The sequence below is a fragment of the Temnothorax curvispinosus genome, unplaced genomic scaffold (genome assembly GCF_003070985.1).
Source record: "Temnothorax curvispinosus isolate PA1 unplaced genomic scaffold, ASM307098v1 QBEX01007734.1, whole genome shotgun sequence".
NCBI classification, from domain to species: domain Eukaryota; kingdom Metazoa; phylum Arthropoda; class Insecta; order Hymenoptera; family Formicidae; genus Temnothorax; species Temnothorax curvispinosus.
The window spans coordinates 550,686-573,242 of NW_020217514.1; the positions used below are offsets into that span (position 1 = coordinate 550,686).

General features: G+C 31.6%; 4 protein-coding genes across 11 annotated transcripts; all 4 read left to right on the forward strand.

Annotated features, from left to right (window-relative positions):
• The first annotated feature begins 398 nt into the window (after positions 1-398).
• LOC112457360 (odorant receptor 4-like) lies at positions 399-2,798 on the forward strand. The gene is made up of 5 exons (XM_025020361.1): positions 399-1,387; positions 1,615-1,714; positions 1,876-1,983; positions 2,267-2,422; positions 2,511-2,798. Exons 1-5 carry the CDS (start codon positions 615-617, stop codon positions 2,559-2,561), a joined length of 1,188 nt encoding a protein of 395 aa, XP_024876129.1. The 5' UTR covers positions 399-614; the 3' UTR covers positions 2,562-2,798.
• Positions 2,799-4,723: 1,925 nt separating this feature from the next.
• Positions 4,724-7,638, forward strand: LOC112457358 (odorant receptor 67a-like). 2 transcript variants are annotated; one of them, XM_025020357.1, is made up of 6 exons: positions 4,724-4,842; positions 5,360-6,183; positions 6,399-6,498; positions 6,649-6,756; positions 7,031-7,186; positions 7,275-7,638. In XM_025020357.1, the coding sequence occupies exons 2-6, from the start codon at positions 5,411-5,413 to the stop codon at positions 7,323-7,325; spliced, it is 1,188 nt and encodes a 395-aa protein (XP_024876125.1). In that variant the 5' UTR covers positions 4,724-4,842; positions 5,360-5,410; the 3' UTR covers positions 7,326-7,638. The 2 variants fall into 2 exon arrangements, with proteins under 2 accessions (XP_024876125.1, XP_024876127.1); XM_025020359.1 differs by having other exon boundaries at positions 5,410-6,183.
• Positions 7,639-9,034: 1,396 nt separating this feature from the next.
• On the forward strand, positions 9,035-11,422 carry LOC112457354 (odorant receptor 85c-like). Of its 4 annotated transcripts, none has more exons than XM_025020350.1 (7): positions 9,035-9,123; positions 9,363-10,185; positions 10,486-10,585; positions 10,717-10,824; positions 10,957-11,112; positions 11,202-11,280; positions 11,386-11,422. In XM_025020350.1, the coding sequence occupies exons 2-6, from the start codon at positions 9,398-9,400 to the stop codon at positions 11,250-11,252; spliced, it is 1,203 nt and encodes a 400-aa protein (XP_024876118.1). In that variant the 5' UTR covers positions 9,035-9,123; positions 9,363-9,397; the 3' UTR covers positions 11,253-11,280; positions 11,386-11,422. The 4 variants fall into 4 exon arrangements, with proteins under 4 accessions (XP_024876118.1, XP_024876120.1, XP_024876121.1 ...); XM_025020352.1 differs by having other exon boundaries at positions 9,052-9,549; positions 9,664-10,185; XM_025020353.1 differs by having other exon boundaries at positions 9,052-9,449; positions 9,867-10,185.
• A 1,402-nt stretch (positions 11,423-12,824) lies between these two features.
• Positions 12,825-22,333, forward strand: LOC112457352 (odorant receptor 67a-like). Of its 4 annotated transcripts, none has more exons than XM_025020346.1 (7): positions 12,825-12,959; positions 13,389-14,221; positions 14,487-14,586; positions 14,826-14,933; positions 15,059-15,214; positions 15,310-15,386; positions 19,788-19,859. In XM_025020346.1, the coding sequence occupies exons 2-6, from the start codon at positions 13,422-13,424 to the stop codon at positions 15,355-15,357; spliced, it is 1,212 nt and encodes a 403-aa protein (XP_024876114.1). In that variant the 5' UTR covers positions 12,825-12,959; positions 13,389-13,421; the 3' UTR covers positions 15,358-15,386; positions 19,788-19,859. The 4 variants fall into 4 exon arrangements, with proteins under 4 accessions (XP_024876114.1, XP_024876110.1, XP_024876116.1 ...); XM_025020342.1 differs by lacking the exon at positions 19,788-19,859 and adding an exon at positions 15,478-15,584; XM_025020348.1 differs by lacking the exons at positions 12,825-12,959; positions 13,389-14,221; positions 14,487-14,586; positions 14,826-14,933; positions 15,059-15,214 and adding exons at positions 20,758-20,857; positions 20,998-21,102; positions 21,963-22,121; positions 22,230-22,333 and having other exon boundaries at positions 15,326-15,386; positions 19,788-20,613.
• Positions 22,334-22,557: the final 224 nt, after the last annotated feature.

Here is a 22,557-nt window from a genome sequence, read left to right on the forward strand (position 1 = left end):
ATCTCTTCGCAACTTGCAATCCTGCAGTACAGTCGTACGCGCAATAAAGAGAGTACTATAAGATAATCATCGCTGTATAAAACACAGACAAAAAGCTATTAGTTACCACTTATACAAGAAAGCCATATACATATATCCCTATGATAAAGATTGTAATAAAAATTCTAGTCCTGTATGTACATTGAGGGTCTTTATTTCTTGAGAGACATCACGACATTTATTTATAAACGTCATTTCTTCATAGCAGAAGCTGAAAGTTGACTTAGCCAAATCGTTATTTATTCAGAAACTGCTCCATTATCGACAACATTGAAGTACCGATATACACTAATCATAGAACGAAAAGGACAGAGTTCCATTGCTTGTCATATGACGACGTCTATTATTTTAATACAAACTCAGGTATCGAACAGAAATTCAAAAGGAATAATGAAACGACGAAAATCGACGATAATTTCGCGAGTTATTTCTGAATTCCGATAGAAATGTCGTGCGCATAATTTTCATGAAAGGAAGGAGACATGCGCGCGACATAGAGAGACACACGTGAAACGTGAAAGTGAATATTAAGACACGGAGGGTATCACACAATTCCAACTGACGACGTTGCGAGCATGGATTTCCAAAACGTGAATCCCCTAAATGTTCGGCTGAACGTGATCTCGGGCAACCTGCTACCGATGATCAACCGCGAGACGTCCTTTTCATTCTTCTGGAAGATATACAGCGTCTTCGTGTGGCTGTTCCAATTCGTTATAGCGATCGTGATGGTGCCCGGGTGCATGTACGTGCCGATAGAGAAGGCTCTGAAAGACGGCATGATCTGCTTCGTAGTCTTTATAGAAATGTTCTTCATGATCGTGCGAATTCACGCCCGTAAGGACCTGGTGTACCAATTAATTCAGAAGCTGAACGAGATTCTGCGCACCGCCGACGAAACTATGAAGAACGTCGTGACGGCGACTTTGGAGCCGGTGAGGACCCCGCTCAACTTCTACTGGTCCGCCGGCGTGGCGTCGATAGTAGCCTGGAGCTCGATACCGTTCGTATTGGTATTCGAGAAAAATCTGTTTCGTTACGAGGATTACAGAATACCCGCTGCTTTCTCCAAACAGCCATTCTCGCTCAGAATCTTCATCCTAGGAAACCTGTTTCTGCTGATCAGCGCGATATATATGTTTTTAAAGAAAGTCGGCGTGGATGTGTACATGGTGCATTTGGTTCTGATGATAACCGCGCAGTATAGATACATCGCGCTGAAAATTGCGGTGATATTTCAAGAAGAAGATGAAGGTGATGAATCTCCAAAGAAACATTCTCCTGGAATAAATCGAAGAAAAGAAAAGGAAATAAGAGCACTGTGTCGACATCACAATGATGTGGTACAGTAAGTATTTCAGAATTTAATTAGTACCATAACTGACGTCTAGCAATTTGTGTACTTAGAATATAAATAACATGATTAATTAACATACGGCAAATTAGTACCTATTAAGTTATTTGCTTGATTGCTTGAATAATATTTCCCTTTGTATGAAACTTATATTTAAAAACTTATATTTAAATCTACGTGATTTTGTCTTACAAATACGAGTATATTATGCTTTTTTCCAGCATAACTTCATTGCTAAAAGAACTGCTGTCTTTAAACTTTAGTTTAATATATGTAAACAGCGTCTTTAGATTTTGCTTTATTGGTATCATGCTAAGCAGCGTGAGTAATAAGAATTCCTTATTATTAATTGCTCTTCCTTCCCCTCTCTCTCTCTTCTTATAGAAATATTGGATAAAAAGATATGTAAATAACTATTGAATTATAGCAGAGATTATTATTAATTGTGATATATTAACTAATATATTTTTTTAAAATTTAAGATAACATCAGCAACATTTTGGGAAGCGATCTCGATTGTCATGTACGCGTCAGGTGCAGTAGTGCAACTTTATATTTTGTGCTCCTGTGTGCAGCAATTATTAGACGCGGTATGTTTTTCGTAATTTATTGTTTATATTATTTTGTTTTTAACTCATAACTGTTATAAAATCGATTGATTTGATACGAAAAATTTACTTTTTATAATAATATATAAACATAAACTGCTCTTTTCTTTCACTTTAGTGATGCATAACAATAATATAAAGTATTGATTTAAAAAAACTAGATACACATTATAGTTTTGTGAATTACGAACTGTGTCTGATACGTAATAATAATAATATAATCATATTATTTTTTGTTGTATATTGCTTTATTATGAGAATGTAGAGTACGGAAATGACGGATAAGGCGTTTCACGAAAACTGGAATCAGCTTCACCCATCGATAAAACGTACATTTATCTTGATAATCATGGCTAACAATTTAGAATGCAGAATTGCGACATTTGAAAAGTTTAATCTCTCCTTACCTTCATTTATGATGGTAAGATTTTGTACATTTCTTATTTTCTTATGCACAGCAATACTGTCATATTTTTAAAAAATCTAACATTCTCCAAATTTTTTTTCAGATTTTAAATCAATCGTATTCAATTGCCCTTCTGTTTTTAAAAATGAAGTAAAAAAATGACGAAGAAGACGTTTTGCCTATAGTAGTTATAATTGTTACTTCCAATCTAATAACGAAAATAAATCATTTTATGAGAGCAACTTATTTACGTTTGGTAAAGTTAACGTGTTTTAGTGAAAAAAGTACCTAAAATGATGAAACAAAAATGCCAGTAATTGTATTACAATTTGTAATTGATTCCTATACAATATACAACGATAATAGCACTTAAAATAATAAAGTAGCGACAATTCATGACAAAATATCTGAAATTAATTACAGCTTAAATGTACCTCTACGTAATCAATGTTATTGATGCTACATGTTGAGAGAAATAAATCAATAACTAATACAGACAGAATGTTAATATCAATACTATACCTACTAGATATTACAAATTTTACTAAAATTATTTGTTTTGTTGTTAAAAATCGGCACTGAAAAAATAATGACGACTTCGCCCCGCCGGTCTTCCCTATGTTTAATTTAATTTGTAATTTTTACTAATAATTTTTTTTATTTGTAGTAATATCAATTTTTAATTGAAAAACAAATAAGAGACACAATAGTGACTCGCGCCTAGGGATACACGCTGGAAGGGACGTGCGACATGTAATAGAGGAGCCAAAGTGCTAATGTATGCGATTCTCGAGGCATTAGCTATAGCTAAAGCTCGGAAGAGAAAGAGGCAGCCGATTGTATGTTGCGCACTTCTACTGCTCCAACGCCGAGCGTACATGTATGTACATGGCTCTTTTCTTGTATGCTCTACACCCACACTGTAGCAGCCTCGATCATATCAGCCAATATCAGCTGTCAATCAGAGCGAGAAGGAGGAAACAATATATTTTCTTTCGCTCACTCGGCGCGCCACGTGCCGCAGTCGCAGTGTTGCCGGACACATCAATAGCATGCGATAGCATGTGGATCGTCGAGAGATTACGAGTGTTATGACTTATGACAGTTATGACTGAATGTCTCTTGTACTTCATTGTGCGTCACTGACGCACGTAAAAAGTGTTAAGCAAAGACTCCATAGACGCGTTGAGCTGCGGCAACGTTGTGCGGCATCAGAGTACATAGATCAGTCAGAAGGCTACCGCAAGTCGCCTGCGTCAATCTGCGGCAAAATCAAAATTTGTTGATTTTGCCGCAGCGGCAAGATGTATAATAGTTGATAAACTTTTCATGACATTTGGCACGGATATTGTCGAATATTGTCGAACGCGTTTTGACTATCCATTTTCTTCGATTGATTTCTAATCTTGTGAGTTTTTATTATTATATTTATACGCGGGCTTAAACATGCATTTCTTCAAATTTGTTATTATTAACCGGTTATTGCGATAAATATTACCACATGCCTCGGTAGTCGAATTGGTACGACGCACTTCACGGAATGAGGAAGGTTCCATGAGGTAATATTTTTCGCAATAAATTCTTTACAGTTTTTTAAATAATTAAATCGCGTCGATTTAATTCCGGGGAGGGAAGGGTATTTATTAATGTTTCAAAGATAGCTGTTGTTTCAAGTCCGACAAATAATCGGCGCGCAGTCTATTAAGTTGGAATATATGTATATGTAAATTATTGTACATTGTTTTACGTTACTTCTTTACGTAAAAATAGAATATATGAACACCAACATCTTATTACGGCTCAACGCTCCATTTTCTTCAATTGGTTTCTAATCTTGTGAGCCTTTATAACTATTTAGTTTTTAGTTCCGTTTAGATTCTCAAATGATGGCGCTATCCCGTCGAAGTTCGGCCGTCACTTCAGCATCCCCTTGTGTAGAACATTATTAACATATTCGATACCAATTTAACTCAGAAAATTATTTCGTCGTTTCACGATGAAGTACGCGTCAAACAACATTAGGTACTGCGATCTCTTCGCAACTTGCAATCCTGCGGTAGAGTCGTACGCGCAATTAAGAAAGTACTATAAGATAATTATTGCTGTGTAGAAAACGGACAAAAGGCTACTAATTATCACTTACAAGAAAGCCATATATACAGATGTCCCTGTGATAGATGTAATAAAGATTGTAGTCCTGTACATTGAGTGTCTTTATTTCTTGAGAGACATCGCAGCATTTATTTATAAACTTCATTTCTTCACATATAGCAGAGGCTGAAAGATAACTTCGCCAAATCGTTATTTATTCAGAAACTGCTCCCTTATCGAGACAACATTGAACTACCGACATATACTAACCATAGAACGAAAAGGACAGAGTACCATTGCTTGTCATATGACAACGTCTATTATTTTAATTAATACAAACCCAGGTATCGAATAGAAATTCAAAAGGAATAATAAAACGAAAATCGACGATGTTCCGCGAGTTATTTCTGAATTCCGATAGAAAAGCCTCGCGCATAATTTTCATGAAAGGAAAGGAGACATGCGCGCGACATAGAATGCGGTTCACTTAACGCTACAAATGCTTTGGAGCGTTCTTCTTCTCCTTCCTTCCTCATTGAAAGAAAAGAGAAGAAGAATGCTTCGAAGCATTTGTAGCGTCAAGTGGATCGCAGCCATAGAGAGACACACGTGAAACAAAGTGAATATAAAGCCCCTTGCACAATGTCAGGCAACAGGCAATAGGAACAGGAAATAACCAAAAAATCGTTAATTACAACCTAAAAAATTTGAATGCTATGATTGGTTGGCAACAGGCAATAGACACAGAATTTTTAACGTGACGGAAACTCTGTGTCTATTGTCTGTGTCATTCTTTATTCTGCATTTATACATGATTTCTGATTTCTCTTCCCTGTTCCTATTGCCTGGCATTGTGCAAAGGGGTTAAGACACGGAGGATATCACACAATTCCAATTGACAACGTTGCAAGCATGGATTTCCAAAACGTGAATCCCCTAAATGTTCGGCTGAACATGGTCTCGGGCAACCTGCTACCGATGATCAACCGCGAGACGTCCTTTTCATTCTTCTGGAAGATATACAGCGTTTTTGTGTGGCTGAGCCAGATCTTTATACCGATCGTGATGGTGCCCGGGTGCATCTACGTGCCGATAGAGAAGGTTTTGACAGACGGCATGATCTGCTTCGTAGTCTTTACAGAAATGTCCTTCATGATCGTGCGAATTCACGCCCGTAAGGACCTGGTGTGCCCATTAATTCAAAAGCTGAACGAGATTCTGCGCACCGCCGACGAAACTATGAAGAACGTCGTGACGACGACTTTGAAGCCAGTGAGGACCCCGCTCAACTTCTACTGGTCCGCTGGCGTGGCGTCGATAGTAGCGTGGAGCTCGCTACCGTTCGTATTGGTATTCGAGAAGAATCTGTTTCGTTACGAGGATTACAGAATACCCGCTGCTTTCTCCAAACAGCCATTCTCGCTCAAAATCTTTATCCTAGGAAACCTGTTCCTGCTAATCAGCGCGATATATACGTTTTTAAAGAAAGTCGGCGTGGATGTGTACATGGTGCATTTGGTTCTGATGATAACCGCGCAATATAGATATATCGCGCTGAAAATCGCGGTGATATTTCAAGAAGAAGATGAAGTTGATGAATCTCTAAAGAAACATTCTCCTGGAATAAATCGAAGAAAAGAAGAGGAAATAAGAGCACTGTGTCGACATCACAATGATGTGGTACAGTAAGTATTTCAGAATTTAGTCAGTACGATAACTGTCTAGCAATTTTTGTACTTAGAATATAAATAACATGATTAATTAACATACGGCAAATTAGTACCTATTAAGTTATTTGCTTGAATAATATTTCCCTCTGTATGAAACTTATATTTAAATCTATATGATTTTCAGTACGTGATTTTGTCTTACGAATACAAGTATATTATGCTTTTTTCAGCATTTCTTCATTGCTAAAAGAACTGCTGTCTTTAAACTTTAGTTTAATATACGTAAACAGCGTCTTTAGATTCTGCTTTATTGGTATCATGCTGAGCAGCGTGAGTAATAAGATGTTCTTATTATTAATTGCTCTTCCTTCCCCTCTTATAGAAATATCGGATAAAAAGATATGTAAATAACTATTGAATTATAGCAGAAATTATTATTAATTGTGATATAATAACTAATATATCTTTTTATAATTTAAGATAACATCAGCAACGTTTGGGGAAGCGATCTCGATTGTCATGTACGCGTCAGGTGCAGTAGTGCAACTTTATATTTTGTGCTCCTGTGTGCAGCAATTATTAGACGCGGTAATTTTTTTGTAATTTATTGTTTATATTATTTTGTTATTAATTTATAACTGTTATAAAATTAATTGATTTATTACGAAATTTACTTTTTATAATAGTATATAAACATAAATTGCTCCTTTCGCTTTAATGACGCATAACAATAATATCAAGTATTGATTTAATAAAACTAGACACACATTATAGTTTTGTGAATTACAAACTGTGTCTGATACGTAATAATAATATAATTATATTATTTTTTGTTGTATATTGCTTCATTATGAGAATGTAGAGTACGGAAATGACAGATAAGGCGTTTCACGAAAACTGGAATCAGCTTCACCCATCGATAAAACGTACATTTATCTTGATAATCATGGCTAACAATTTAGAATGCAGAATTGCGACATTTGAAAAGTTTAATCTCTCCTTACCTTCATTTATGATGGTAAGATTTTGTACATTTCCTATTTCCTTATGCGCAGTAATACTGTCATATTTTTAAAAAATTTAACATTCTCCAAATTTTCTTTCAGATTTTAAATCAATCTTACTCAATCGCCCTTCTGTTTTTAAAAATGAAATAAAAAAAATGACGAAGAAGACGTCTTGCCTATAGTAGTTATAATTGTTACTTCCAATCTAAAAACGAAAATAAATCATTTTATGATAGCAACTTATATACGTTTGGTAAAGTTAACGTGTTTTAGTGAAAAAAGTACCCAAAATGATTAAACAAAAATACCAGTAATTGTATTACAATTTGTAATTGATTCCTATACAATATACATAACGATAATAGCACCTAAAATAATAAAGTAGCGACAATTCATGACAAAATACCTGAAATTGATTACAGCTTAAATGTACCTTTACGTAATCAATGTTATTGATGCTACATGTTGAAAAAAATAAATCAATAACTAATACAGACAGAATGTTAATATCAATACTATACCTACTACATATTACACAATATTATATAATATATACCTACTATATATATACCTACTAGATTGTTTACATATATAAACACAAATTATATAACTGCTTTCTCCAATTTTTTAATTTATTGCCTAGGTATTGTAGCAATCATTAGATTTTTAAATATTTAACAATAAAGTAGAAAAAATAATAAAAAAGATATTTGACAAATAAGGTGATTATAATATGTAAAAATATAGTATAATAATATTCTCACTTTAAATCAACAAAAATTTACACATTACTAATTGCTGTTATAAGTTAATTACTGTTATAGTTCTTAAAATTTTTAAAGAAAAAATTAACAAATTGTAGGCAAACATTCATGGTAACGTGCAAATGCCTAAAATGTAATACAATTTATATTCTAATTTGATTACAAACAAACAAGTAATTTTAAATTTGTAACAATAAATTTTATTAAAAGTATTTTTTAATTAGAGAGAAGTGCCACGTTCGATCAGATTGGATCTTGGAAGCTTTAATAATATTTTTATGTAAATTTTGTATACTTTTTTCAAATAATTTTTTAATAATATGTATCTAAATTACTCAATATAATTTTTACATACCAAAACTGATTTGATGTGTAGTACAGCAAGACAATGCACTATAATAAAAAAATCAATTTACTGTTTAGACTGTGAACATCCATAAAAAATTGCAGGGCAAAATAACTTATAAAATAAAATTAATATTTCTACTTCAAATTATATAGTATATCAGATATATCACAATTTTTCATCGATGATATACGAGTAAAATACTGTCGAATACTGTGACTTTCCTGGACATTGCAGCGCAGCAATGATCAATAACGAGTAATAAGATAATGACTACCGCATGGCCTAGCGCTAATTACAAGGAATTTCACGGTTGCTTTCAGCTCTATATTGAAATGAAAGAAACTGCTTTCGGATATCGTATCAAACATTTGTAAACTATTTCATTATCTATGATAGTAGTACAAGAAGTCTCTTTCTGAATCGATATGTAGTAGTAGTAGTAGTAGTAGTAGTAGTAGCATCATCAAGTAATTAGCGAAATTATAGATAATAATTACTTTAGAATATTCTTGGAGACATTCTTGCAGTGAAAAATTGTATTTTACCATTGGATGACACCACGATATATTCATGAAAAACAAAGAGAAACAGAAATTCAAAAGGAATAATAAATTACTCAAATTATATGAGTGACTTATAATTATGGTAGAAATGCCACATGTGTCTTTCAGACACAAAATAGAGCGTATGTCAGCAAAGATAAATACAAGTCCAACGGCACATTCTCTTTTCATCCATTGATGATTTTATGAAATGTGAACATGCTTTTTCAATAATGTTTGCTGACAGACGATAGCTATAAAGAAACATTAAGCTTCGAGCAAAACATCATTAAGTTAAGTATATTGATATTATTACTACAATTTCTTAAATTACTGACTTATTTGCAGACAACTTGCTAAAACTTATAGTGCATTTAATATAAGTATGGCACTTTACAATTTTATAAGCTGTAATATTTAAAGCAATATATATAAATACGTAGTGGTATAAATTAAATGATAAATAAATAAAACTGCTCCATTAAACATTATCGACTCTCTCATTTTACACACGCTATATTCACTGTTCCAGAACAATTTGTTACGAAACAACGACATATCAAGAACATGGATTTCCGAAACGTGAATCCGCTAAATGTTCGGCTGAACTTGGTGTCAGGTAATTTATTACCAATGACCGCCGACGATTCGTCGTTTCCGATATTTTGGAAGATATACAGCGTTCTGGTATGGTTTCTCGAAATAGTGCAATTATGCGGGTTAGTCCCTGGGTTTATTTTTGTGCCAATAGAGAAGGTTCTAAAAGACGGTCTGGTAGCTCTTGTGATTACTATGGAAGTGATATCAGTAATCATAAGAATTCACACATGTAGAGGATTGGTGAAACAATTAATTCAAAAACTTAATGACATTATGCGCGTGGAGGACGAAATGATGAGGAGTATAGTGACAACGACCATAAAATCGATGGAGATTCCCCTTAAGTTTTACTGGTCGGCCGGCGTGCTGTCCATAGTACTGTGGAGTAGTTCACCGTTTGTAGTGGCCTTTCAAAAAAATTCCTTTTTCTATGTAGATTACAGGATGCCAGTTGTCTACTCGAAAGAGCCATTCACGACCGGTATCTTTGTGTTAGGAAGTGTCATCGTGCTCGTGAGCAGCGCGTATATTTTTACAAAGAAAGTCAGCGCGGATAGCTACATAATAAATGTGATGTTACTGATAACGGCACAATATAAATACACCGCGTTAAAACTATCAATGATATTTCAAAATAGATTTCTTCAAAGTGATGATCGTAGCGAATCTAATACAAAAGAATGTTATCCTAATGCAGATTATTACGCAGAAAAAGAAATGAAAGCCTTATGTCAGCATCATAATATGATCATTCAGTAAGTTTATTTTTTATTAATTCTCAAAAATGTTATAAGTATGAAAAACTTTTAATCTGAATTAAATCAGTTTTCAATATTTGTTTGATTTATTATATAATATCATTACATAATACTTTGATACTTTATTTAAAACATAGTTTTTACTAAATTATACAAGAAGTTACATTTCTTAAATATTTTATTGCAATATGTAATTTAAATTTGTTGTTATAATTATTCTTTAATATAATGATTATTATTATTATTTTATCCTTTACTGTAACATCATATTGTCATATGTGGTGTTTCTTGTTTCAGCATAATGATAATGCTAAGAAAACTATTGTCTTTAAATATCAGTTTAATATATGTAATAAGCGTTTTTCGATTCTGCGGGATTGCTATCATGCTGATTTCAGTGAGTAACAATCTCTAATACCAATTATTCTAAGAATATATTTGCTAAATCTATAAAAGACAGCATAATGTTATTGCATTTTATCAGTTAACATATATTATCGATGCGTTCTATATTTTAGTAAATTTTAGATACCATCCGTAACTTTGTGGGAAGTATTCTTGCATATTATGTACGCAATCGGTGGGGTCGTGCAGCTCTACATCCTTTGTTATTGTGTGCAACGGTTATTAGATGCGGTAGGCTTTGTTGCAATTAATACTTCTAAATAGTATACACGTTACATGTAAAAAAGGATTAAACCGAGAAACGTTTGTAATTAATAAAAATGTTCTATGATATATATCATTTTCTCTCTATTTCCAATTTAGAGTACTGAAATAACGGATAATGCATTTCACGAAGGATGGTACCTATATGGAAGGTCCATAAAACGTACATTTATGTTTATGATAATGTCTAATAATTTAGATATTAAACTGTCAACGTTTGGAAAGTACAATTTATCTTTATCTTCATTTATAGCGGTGAGTCTGATGTACATTCCATTCTATTTTATATTAGTATTCTTTTAATACTTTAAGATATTATTAAAAATTTTTATATAATATTTTAGATTTTAAATCAGTCATATTCAATCGCGCTTTTGCTATTAAAAACTACTTAATAATGTGTTGTTGTATAGATTTTACAGAGTAAGTATACTTTTTATTATATATATATAAACAAAATAAGAGAGTTAAGAAACAAACTTGTAAAACTACTTTATGTTATTCTAAAGTACATAATTTTTGTTTCAGTAAAAATAATATTACAGTGCACGGTATAACGTTAAGCTTAGAAATTTATTAAAAATTTAAATTAACAATAAGAAAAATTAGTATAAAATGTAGATATCACTGTAATAGAGAATTTAGTAGAAATAAAAATACTTATTATTTATAACAAATATAAAACGTAAAGTTATTAAAATAAAAGTACAAAAGATTTATCAGAAATGGAAGAAAGGTAAAGAAAGAAGAGAAAAATACACGGAAGAAAGGAGAAATTAAGCTGAAGGAATTGTAAGAACAGAAGCAGGGAGAGAAAAAGGAAAAGAAATAGAGAAGAAATAGTTAAGAAATTTGAGGAATGGAACAGAAGAAATATGAAAATTTTTAAATAAAAAAGAGAAAAAAACAGTGGAAAGAATGAAATATAATGAAAAAAGTATGAAAAAAGCGTTTTATGGATTGTTAACAATAAAGCAAAACAATAATAATAAAAATATTTGATAAATAATATAACGATAATATTCCAATATCTTTATGTTCTATAAATCAATAAAAATTTATACATTGCTATTTACTGTTATAATTTTTAAATCTTCTGCAAAATAAAAAGGTAGACTAAAATAGCAACTGTAAGGAGCAAACATTTATGTTAAATTATTAATTTATGATAACATACTAATGCCTAAGATTTAATATAATTTATATTTTTATTTTATTACAATTTAAAACAAACAAGTAATTCTAAAGTAGTATAGCAAACTTTATTAAAAATATTTTTCAATTAAGTAGTGTTACCTTCAGTCGGACTGGATCTTGATCGCCTAATGATAATATTTTTGTGTGAATTTTGCTTTTCCAACACTTTTTGCAACAAATATTTTTAATGACATATTTAAGTTAAGTAAAGACATTATTATTTTAACATATTTATTAAAATAGATTTGTTGTTTAGTGCAAATGAGAAATACACTATAATAAAAGAAAATTAATTTACTGTTCAGTCTGTGAATATCCGTAAAATTGCTGCAAAATAGTTTATAAATCAAAATTAGCATTTCTCCAGCACTTGAAATTGGCCTATATCAGATACATCACAATTTCTTGTCGATGACATACGAGTAAGATACTGTCAAATAGGTACTGTGACTTTTCTGGACTTTGCGGCGCATAGCACTGATCAATAATGAGCAATAAGATAATGGTTTAGTGCTAATTACAAGGAATTTCACGGTTGCTTTTAGCTCTATGTTTATCAAAAATAAATAAGCCTTTTCCTTTAGGGAATCGTAGCAATTATTCATAAACTATAATATCATTTCTTATGATAGTAGTATAAGAAGACCCTTTCTGAGTCTCAATATGTAGCAGTAGTAAGTATCATCAAGTAGTTTGTGAAATTATAGATAATAATTACATTAGAATACTCTTGGACATTCTTGCGCTGAGAGATCGTAGCTTGTCATCATACGGCACCATGATATATTCACAAAGGACAAAGAGAAATAGAAATTCAAGAGGAATAATAAATCACTCGTATTTTGCGAATAACTTTCAATGCTGGTGGAAATGTCATACATTGTACAGTAGACATAAAAAGAAGCGTAAGTGAAACATAGTCGAATACAAATATAACGGCACATTCTCTGTTTATTCCTCACACTGATGATTTTATGAAGTGTGTACGTGCTTTTTCAATAATGCTTGCTAACAGACGATAGCTGTAAAGAAAGATTAGTTTTGAGCAAAATATTATTAAGTTAAGTACACTGTTGTTGTTGTTGTTATTATTATTATTATTATTATTATTATTATTATTATTATATTAAATTATTGTCTTATTTGCAGACAACTTGCTAAAATTTATATTTTTCGTACATTTCATATAAATACAGTATAAAAAATTTTTAGCGGCAATATTTGAAGCTAAATACGTAGTGTAAATTAAATCATAAATAAATAGAATCGCGGTTCTACCAAACATTTTCGACTCTTTTGTTTTACATATTCTACTTTTCTATTTTCTGTTCCAGTACAATTCGTTACGAAACAGTGACACTAATGACATGGATTTCCAAAATGTGAATCCGCTAAATGTACGGCTGAACTTGGTGTCCGGCAATTTGTTACCAATGACCGCCGACAATTCGTCGTTTCCGATATTTTGGAAAATATACAGCGTTCTGGTATGGCTGCTCGAAATAGTGCAAACATGCGTGTTAGTCCCCGGGTGTATTTTTGTGCCGAAAGAAAAGGCTCTGAAAGATGGTCTAATCGGTATTGTGGTTACTATGGAAGTGATATCTACAATCATACGAATTCACGCATGTAGAGGACTGGTGCAGCAATTAATTCAGAAACTGAATGACATTCTGAGCGTGGAGGACGAAATGATGAGGAGTATAGTGACAACGACTATAAAATCGATGGAGATTCCCCTTAAGTTTTACTGGTCGGCCGGCGTGACGTCCATAGTACTGTGGAGTAGTTCACCGTTTGTAGTGGCCTTTCAAAAAAATTTCTTTTTCTACGTAGATTACAGGATGCCAGTTGTCTACTCCAAAGAGCCATTCACGACCGGTATCTTTGTGTTTGGAAGTATCATCGTGCTGATGAGCAGCGCGTATATTTTTACGAAGAAAGTCGGCGTGGAAAGCTACGTAATAAATGTGATGTTGCTGATAACGGCACAATATAAATACACCGCGTTAAAACTGTCTATGATATTTCAAGATAGATTGCTTCAGAGTGATGATCATAGCGAATTTAATATAAAGAAATGTTATCTTAATGCAGAAGAAAAAATAAATTATTACGTAGAAGAAAAAATAAAAGCTTTATGTCGGCATCATAATGCGATCATTCAGTAAGATTACTTTTTAAATTTCTCAAAAATGTTATAAGTACCAAAAATCTTTAGTTTTAATTAAACCTGCTTTTAATATTTGTGTTGGTTTATAATGTTTGATATTTTATTTAAAAAATAAATAAGTGTTACTAAATTATACAAAAATGATTGCAATATGTATAATTTAAATATATTATTATAATTATCTTATGATACAATGGTAATTGTTATTTTATCTTTTAGTATAGCATCTTATTATCGTATGTGGTGTTTTTTGTTTCAGCATAATGGTAATGCTAAGAAAACTACTGTCTTTAAATATCAGTTTAATATATTTAATAAACGTTTTTCGGTTCTGCTGTATTGCTATTATGATGATTTCAGTTAGTAACAATGTTTAATACTAATTTATACTCTTGGAATATGTGCTAAATCTAAAGACAGCATAATGTTACTGCATCTTATCAGTTACTCAGGTAGAACAGCAAGTCACAATAATGTCAAAATGATGGCAAAATGACGATTTTTAGATCATTTTTTATGTCATTTTGATATCATTGCGATTTTCTGTTTTACTTGGATAGTATATTACCGATGCGCTCTATTTTTTGGTAAATTTTAGATACCGTCAGTAACTTTGTGGGAAGGATTATCGCTTATACCGTACGCAGTCGGTGGAGTTGTGGAGCTTTATATACTATGTTATTGTGTGCAACAGTTACTAGATGCGGTAGGCTTTGTTGCACTACTTCTAAATAATGTACACGTTACATACAAAATGAGATTAAACTAATAAATGTTTGTAATTAATAATGTTCTATGATATGTAGAATTTTCTCTCTATTTCTAATTTAGAGTGCTGAAATAACGGATAATGCATTTCACGAAGGATGGTACCAATATGGAAAGTCCATAAAACGTACATTTATGTTTATGATAATGTCTAATAATTTAGATATTAAACTGTCAACGTTTGGAAAGTACAATTTATCTTTATCTTCATTTATGGCGGTGAGCTTTATGTACATTTCATGTCTCATTAACGTATCTAGTATTCTATTAATACTGTAACAGATATTATTACAAATTTTTGCATAATATTTTAGATTTTAAATCAGTCATATTCAATCGCGCTTTTGCTATTAAGAACTTAAGGAATGCGTTGTTGCACAGATTTTATACAGTAAGTATACTTCTTATTAAAATATAATGATTAGAAATGACGCTTGTGGGGCTACTTTTTGTTATCTTAAAGTACATAATTTTTGTTTCAGTAAAAATAATATTACAATGTACAATGTATTTAGCTTAGCAATTGATTAAGAATTTAAATAAACAGTAAGCAAATACTAGTATAAAATGTAGATTTCACTGTGACAAATAATTGTGTAGAAATAAAAATTTTGATTATTTATAGCAATATAAAACTTGAAGTTTGCAGTAACATTCTCATATTTTAAAACAGCGGCCATATATTTTTAATTATTGCCATTTTTTAATGAAAAGAGAAATTTCTTATATAATTAGTGCTTTTCTTTAATACTTCTAAGAGAATTTATCATTGACAGAACATCTAATAGTGTAAATTAAATAATTATAATAACAATTTACGAGATAAAAATCAGCTTACGACAGACGAAGAATCGTGGAAAATTGCACAGATTGACATGGCGTCACGTTGTGCGGATTTTACAATTGTGGCTTTGAGGAAATCGATAATCTTAAATTAACTAATGTATTATAAGATACTCGTCGCTTCATAGCACATGATGATAATTATACGAGTAAACGCACAGTCGCTTTTGCCTAAAGAACAAAGGAAAATTTCTATTCCATTTTTTCTGTAAATCGCCATTCATTATCGCGACATTTCTTACATTCATACGTATTCCTTTATATTCATACGTATATAGTGGACAACTCTTATTTCTAATTTATTAGTTACCCAGTAAAGCGCTATGTACCGTTATTACCGATAATTCAACAGCGACGCGCCCCTCCTAATTATAGGACAAACTCTGATAATTACAAGGAAAGAAACTTGTTTCCGCTTTAAATACGCCGTCACATGACGATGACTAACATATGGATAAAAGACAGAAATAATACAAGGGGGCCACTTAATTGTTCAAGGTGTACTAGTAATTTTTAAATATCAACAGAAATACATAGTATATTTTTATGGACAGAAATGAGTGTGTGTGCATCAATAGAAATAAGGTATACAAACTTATGAATTGCATGTACATGTTCCTCTAACACATAGTACTGAAAGTAGATCATTCATAAAACAAATGTGCACATTAAGGACAATTTTAGTTAAATTAAATTAAATTGTTTTTCTAAATTTTAAGAAATTTTAAGAAATTTAAGAATTTTAAGAAATTTTAGCTTAAGAAGAAGCATTGCTAATTAAATTTAACTAAATAATATAAGTTTTTTGACAATTTCAAGTACTAAAATAAAATAATATTACAAAATCTATATAAATTAAATCTTAATGTGTCCACGTTTACTGAATTTTATTTAATTCATGGACAGAATAAAACTGCATAAATAAGAAGAAATAGAAAGAATCAATCGAAACCTCAATTATTATGCTTTTTATTTTACAATTTCTGTTCATTTCCAATATATTGGAAGGTATACAGCTTCTTCGTGTGATTGTTCCACGTGGTTTATAAGGTTACATTAATCCCCGGTTGTAGTACCAAAAGTTAGTACCGAAAGCTAAAGCTTTTAACTATGGAGTTATATCGTCGGCGTTAGTCGTCATGACAGAAGCAGTTTTCGTAATTGCATGTGAAAGACTGAATTGTGAATTCTATTATGTGGATTTGAAAAATTCGGCCTTTTGTGCACCAAAGAATTATTCAGAGGCCACTAATCTATATATTTTTTTCAAGAAAATCAGCGTCAATCGATGTCTATATAGCACACGTGATATCATTGGTAACGGCGCAGTATCAATACATTACTTTCAGACTTGTATCGACATTTCGCAACAATGAACAGCGGGATAACAGTAGTTCAGAAGATAATTCCAGAGTAGATTCTTCTACAGAGAAGGAGGTAAAATATTTTATGTCGGCAACATATCGAAGCTATATAAAGTAAAAGTGCATTATCTACAATTGATTAATAATATTGCAAATTGCCTAAAAATTTTGAATTATACACACATTTTTTCTATAATATGTGTGTATAATATGGAATTCTATAACACAACATATAGGTAGATATATTCATTTACCTTTTGTAATATAATGGATATAAATGTATTGTGTTTTAGCCTAACATTAATGTTAAAGAAATAATTAGCTGTAAATGTCTCCTTCATATTATGCGTGAATAACATTTTTTGTTTCTGCTTTCTTGGTGTCATGTTGACTACTGCGAGAGTAATGACTTATAACATCACTTTAAAAATACATTCGCACGATTATTTAAATATAATATATATAATGTTATTGGATCAGTTATGGGGTATAACAACGATGTTTATGATACTGTAGATATCAGCGTCTTTCATAGAAGAATTAATGGTAATAATCCGGCACGGATCCGGGTCAGTCATGCAGTTCTATATATTGTGTGCTTGTTTTCAAAGATTCAAAAGCAGAAGATTTATTTTATTGTGTAACGTTAAGCATGATCAAGAGTGAAAGTTTATTAATAATTTTTAAATTAATGACAGAAATTAATTTTTTTTTTTCAAGTCGTTACTCACAATCGCAATATTTATAAGCAAAATAATTATTATTTAAATAAAAATTAAAAAATTAGAGACTATAATTCGGTATATGAATAATACTAGTTACAAAGATATATCTCTTTATATTTAGGAAAAATACAAGTTTATTTATGAATATGAGACTTGTGTTTGCAATTTATTGGTGGACCCAAGGAAAATAGATTTACAAGAAGTTGAGATAAAGAATATAAAATTTCACTTACGGACGTTCGATTTTACTAACGGATTTCCCACAATTGTTGGCACAGGCTCTCCGGCGACCGACGCCGTCCAAATTGGAGATAATTCCCGAGACATCAACAAACAATCCACTTAAATATACTAATTTACAATTAAACTCCTCGAAATTTACAATTAAGCTTCTCGAAATTTACAATTAACTCCTCGAAGGCCAACCGCACGCTTCAACAGACGGAAGGGAAATGTCTCTTCCCTTCTTCCTGATTGCTACGCGGTCCGTTTCCCCCTCGCTGGGTTCTCTGCTTGATAGAGATCGATATTATAAATCTTTCCACGCACGCGTCTCCGAAACTCGACAGCGCTTGCTAATACGCGCGAAATTAAACGAACACCTAAGACACTAAACCACACAAACATACAGACACAAGGATTGAGAATTAACATTAAGCGTGAAGTTTTCGACAATTCTTCGAGGAGTAAAGCGTTAATGTCGAGAGAAATCTTACTATCTCAATTTCCTGCCACACAACAAAAAAGAGAATTTTGATACTCGTCTTTAGCTACTTCTTAAAAATTATCACTGATAGAACATCAAATAGTAATTAAATAAAAATAACAACTTACATTAAGGATCAGTTTGCAACCGATAGAATCGTTAAATATTGTACAGACTGGTCGGAGTACTTTGCGCGTGTCAGGCAAGATCATCTGTGCGTATTTTAGATTTTGTGAGTCTGTGAGGATTCCGGAGCATTCTTGGACTGGCAATGTACCATAAGATAATAGTCGCTTTATAGCGCATTAATAAAATTGCTAAGTAAGATCATAGTCGCGTTCGACAGTGAATATATATAGTGAGACCTATATTCTCTATAAATTGTCATTTATATCGTCATTTATGTTTCTTTACAAACTTCTATACAATATTTCGTACATATCATAAATATCGTCTTTCTAAATAAACAGCTACCCAGCACACCCCTACGTTATTATCGATAATTCATAATCATATCCGCCATGCACCCCTCCAATTATAGGACAAACTCTGATTACAAGGAAAGAAACTTGTTTCCGCTTCAAATATACTGTCACGTGAAGATGAATAATATATAGATAAATGATAGAAATAATACAAGGGGACTACGAAATTGTTCGAAGTGCGCATTAGTATAATTTTATCGTCAAACATCGTCAGAAGTACTTCGCATACCTACTTCTAGACAGAAAGGAGCGTGTGGATCAATGTGAAACAAGGATAAGATACTCGCACTGTAAATTGTCATATTTCCCTAACGTATACTGAAGGTATTTCATCTATAAGACAGTATATTAAAAACAACTGTAACTAAAAACTATCTTTCTTTACTTTAAAAAACTTTAGTTTAAATAGAAATATTATTGCTAATTAAATATAATAGTAAAGGTTCATAAGATTAGAAGGCTCCTTGTTATTGCTAATTAAGTTTTTTCATAATTTTAAGTAAAATACCTCTTGTAACATTAAAATAATATTACGAAATCTGAATTAAGTCTTAATCTGGCTACTTTTAGTGAGTTTTATTTGATGCATGGACGCGAAAAAAAATGCATAAATAAGAAATAGAATGGATCATTCAACGTCTCACAATTATTACACTTTTTACTTTACAGAACAATTTCTACGTGTTATAAAGTTCTCGCGATACCGAGTTAATGCAGCAATGGACTTCCAAAGCGTAAATCCCTTAAACGTTCGGTTAAACTTGCTTTCGGGCAATCTGCTACCGATGACCAACAATTCGTCGTTTCCAACATTCTGGAGGATATACAGCGCTTGCGTGTGGTTGTTCGAACTGTTTTACGTAGTCACATTAATCCTCGGTTGCTTCTTCGTGCCGATAGAGAAAACAATGAATGATGGAATAATTGTCTTGATCGTCATAGCAGAAGCAAACTTCGTAATCATGCGAATATTCTCGCAGACAGCACTAGTACAGCAACTGATAGGAAAACTGAATGATACATTGAACATTGGAGACGAGAACATGAGGAATATCATAATAACGAATATAAAACCTATGGAGACTCCATTCAAATTTTACTTAATGATCGGCACGTTTTCCACTTCCTTCTGGTTCTGCATGTCGCTTCCGTTGATTTTTGAAAAAAATCAATTTTACTACTCGGATTTTAAAGCACCGGGCGTTTATTCCAAGGAGCCATTTTCCGTCGATATTTATCTGATCGGTACCATGATAATATTGATCAACAATATATATATTTTTGTAAAGAAGGTCAGCGTGGATGTTTATATTACGCATTTGATATCATTGATAACGGCGCAGTATCAATACATTGGTTCGAGGTTTGTATTGGCATTTCGAAATTGTAGCCAACAAGCAGATAACTGCAATGTTCTAGAAAGTAATTTTAGGGTAGATTCGTCTATAGAGAAGGAGATAAAGGATTTATGTCGGCAACACAACAATATGGTGTAGTAAGTGCATTTAAGTAACTAATATAAAATTTTATTTTATTACAAGTAATGTAATATGGCATTCTATAATATATCAATACATTAATACTCTCTGTACTAACATTTTATATAATATTGTGGATATAGATGCATTCTCTGTTTCAGCATAATGTTAATGGTAAAGAAATTACTATCTGTAAATATCGTCATTATGTATGTGAATAATGTTTTTCGATTCTGCTTTCTTGGTGTCATGTTGAGTAGAGTGAGTAATAATTTATGACATCAGTTACTTTAGAAATGCGTTCGCAATTATACAGATATAAGTAACAAGCACTGCTCCTATTGAATTATTTCAAATTACTATCAGTTATAGTTATAGCAGCGATGTTTGTCAAACCTCAGATATCGGCGTCTGTCTTGGAAGGTTCTATGGTCTTTATGTACGGATCCGGCTCAATAACGCAGTTCTATATATTGTGTAATTGTTTTCAGAAATTATCCGAAGCAGTAAGATTTATTTTAATATATATCATTATTCATTACATTTATTCAAAAGTAAAAGTTTCTGAATAATTTTTAAATTGATGACAAAATTTAATTCTCTTTTTTTTGTTAAATGGACTTATACTCGCTATATTTATGAGCAAGTTAAATAGCTAATAATCTTTTTAACCATGACTATGTTTACATAGCGGCTTATAATCCGGTTTAATTAACTACCGTGTATACACTATCCAATCAAAAATTTTTCTTCTTTTGATCATAATAATCATTTAGATATGAGCCTTTTTTGATACTTAAATTACAACTTTTAATATATACATATATATATGTGTAACAGAAGTAGCGAAAAGTAAGGTCAACCAACTAGAAGGAGGTGAAAGAGAAGCCTGAGTAGAATAAAAAATGTACATAAACTTTTGTTGTATTTGCTATGGTTTAGTAAATATAGTTAGTGCTTCAAAATAGTACTTCAAAGCGATACCTTTCTCATTTGCGGAATATGAAGACATTTATGGGTGCTTGATTTGAGAAATTATTCAAACTTTAACTTGCAATATTTCGCTTAATATTAAAAATATCCAAAAACTGTAATGTTTAGAGTACCAAAATAGGTACATATTTAAATAATCGTTAGAATCAAAAGAAGAAGAATTTTGGATTGGATAGTGTAAGGCAGTTATTAAACCAGATTCTAAGCCGATGTGTAAACGTAGTCCGTGTTTAATTAGAAATGTTAAAAAAAAATATTTTATTTCAGTAAAAAATATGCCCAATTATGAACATAAATGTCATAAATTATTAAATTGAGCATATTCTACAATTGAAAATTATAAAATGTATTATTTTGTTTGTATCAAATTTAGACTTCAGACATGACAGATAAAGCATTTCACGAAGACTGGTATCAATTCAATTTTTCCGTAAAACGTATATTCATGATGGTAATAATGGCTAGTAACAATATGGATCTTAGAATTTCATTATTTAAAAACTTCAACTTATCTTTACCTTCATTCATGTCGGTAAGATTTATGAATAATGTGTGCTATAAATTTATTATAGCTTATTTTATCAGTATTTAAAAAAATAATAGGTAGTGTTGTATAATTTTTGTTCAAATATCTTTTTAGGTTTTAAATCAATCATATTCTATTGCCCTTCTGTTATTAAGAATGCAATAAGAAATGACAAAGACAATAATATATATTTCTGAAATATATAGTAACTATTATTGTTATGTTATAAGAAAAGAAAATTGATACTTTCCGCGTAACAACTTTTCGCCCGCTATACCAAGTGGAAAGTATCAATTTTCTTCTCTAGAGAGTAAAGTAAGCCCTGGCGTGAAATTGGCCACTTTCGCCCCTCTCTAAGCATGGAAGTCGAACATTTCCGTAAAGGTGTTGTGAAAAATATCGTGTGCACCTCGGATCGAAAGCTTTTTTTGAGGAAAAACGC

What these genes read in the sequence shown, in the direction of transcription:
- LOC112457360 (XM_025020361.1), top strand. Translation starts at nt 615, where the DNA reads ATGGATTTCCAAAACGTGAATCCCCTAAATGTTCGGCTGAACGTGATC. An exon ending in CATCACAATGATGTGGTACA is followed by an intron (nt 1,388 to 1,614) that starts GTAAGTATTTCA and finishes GCTTTTTTCCAG; the next exon opens with CATAACTTCATTGCTAAAAG. An exon ending in CCTTACCTTCATTTATGATG is followed by an intron (nt 2,423 to 2,510) that starts GTAAGATTTTGT and finishes ATTTTTTTTCAG; the next exon opens with ATTTTAAATCAATCGTATTC.
- LOC112457358 (XM_025020357.1), top strand. Translation starts at nt 5,411, where the DNA reads ATGGATTTCCAAAACGTGAATCCCCTAAATGTTCGGCTGAACATGGTC. An exon ending in TTGGTATCATGCTGAGCAGC is followed by an intron (nt 6,499 to 6,648) that starts GTGAGTAATAAG and finishes TTATAATTTAAG; the next exon opens with ATAACATCAGCAACGTTTGG. An exon ending in TGCAGCAATTATTAGACGCG is followed by an intron (nt 6,757 to 7,030) that starts GTAATTTTTTTG and finishes ATGAGAATGTAG; the next exon opens with AGTACGGAAATGACAGATAA.
- LOC112457354 (XM_025020350.1), top strand. Translation starts at nt 9,398, where the DNA reads ATGGATTTCCGAAACGTGAATCCGCTAAATGTTCGGCTGAACTTGGTG. An exon ending in TTGCTATCATGCTGATTTCA is followed by an intron (nt 10,586 to 10,716) that starts GTGAGTAACAAT and finishes AGTAAATTTTAG; the next exon opens with ATACCATCCGTAACTTTGTG. An exon ending in TGCAACGGTTATTAGATGCG is followed by an intron (nt 10,825 to 10,956) that starts GTAGGCTTTGTT and finishes TTTCCAATTTAG; the next exon opens with AGTACTGAAATAACGGATAA.
- LOC112457352 (XM_025020346.1), top strand. Translation starts at nt 13,422, where the DNA reads ATGGATTTCCAAAATGTGAATCCGCTAAATGTACGGCTGAACTTGGTG. An exon ending in TGCAACAGTTACTAGATGCG is followed by an intron (nt 14,934 to 15,058) that starts GTAGGCTTTGTT and finishes TTTCTAATTTAG; the next exon opens with AGTGCTGAAATAACGGATAA. An exon ending in CTTTATCTTCATTTATGGCG is followed by an intron (nt 15,215 to 15,309) that starts GTGAGCTTTATG and finishes ATAATATTTTAG; the next exon opens with ATTTTAAATCAGTCATATTC.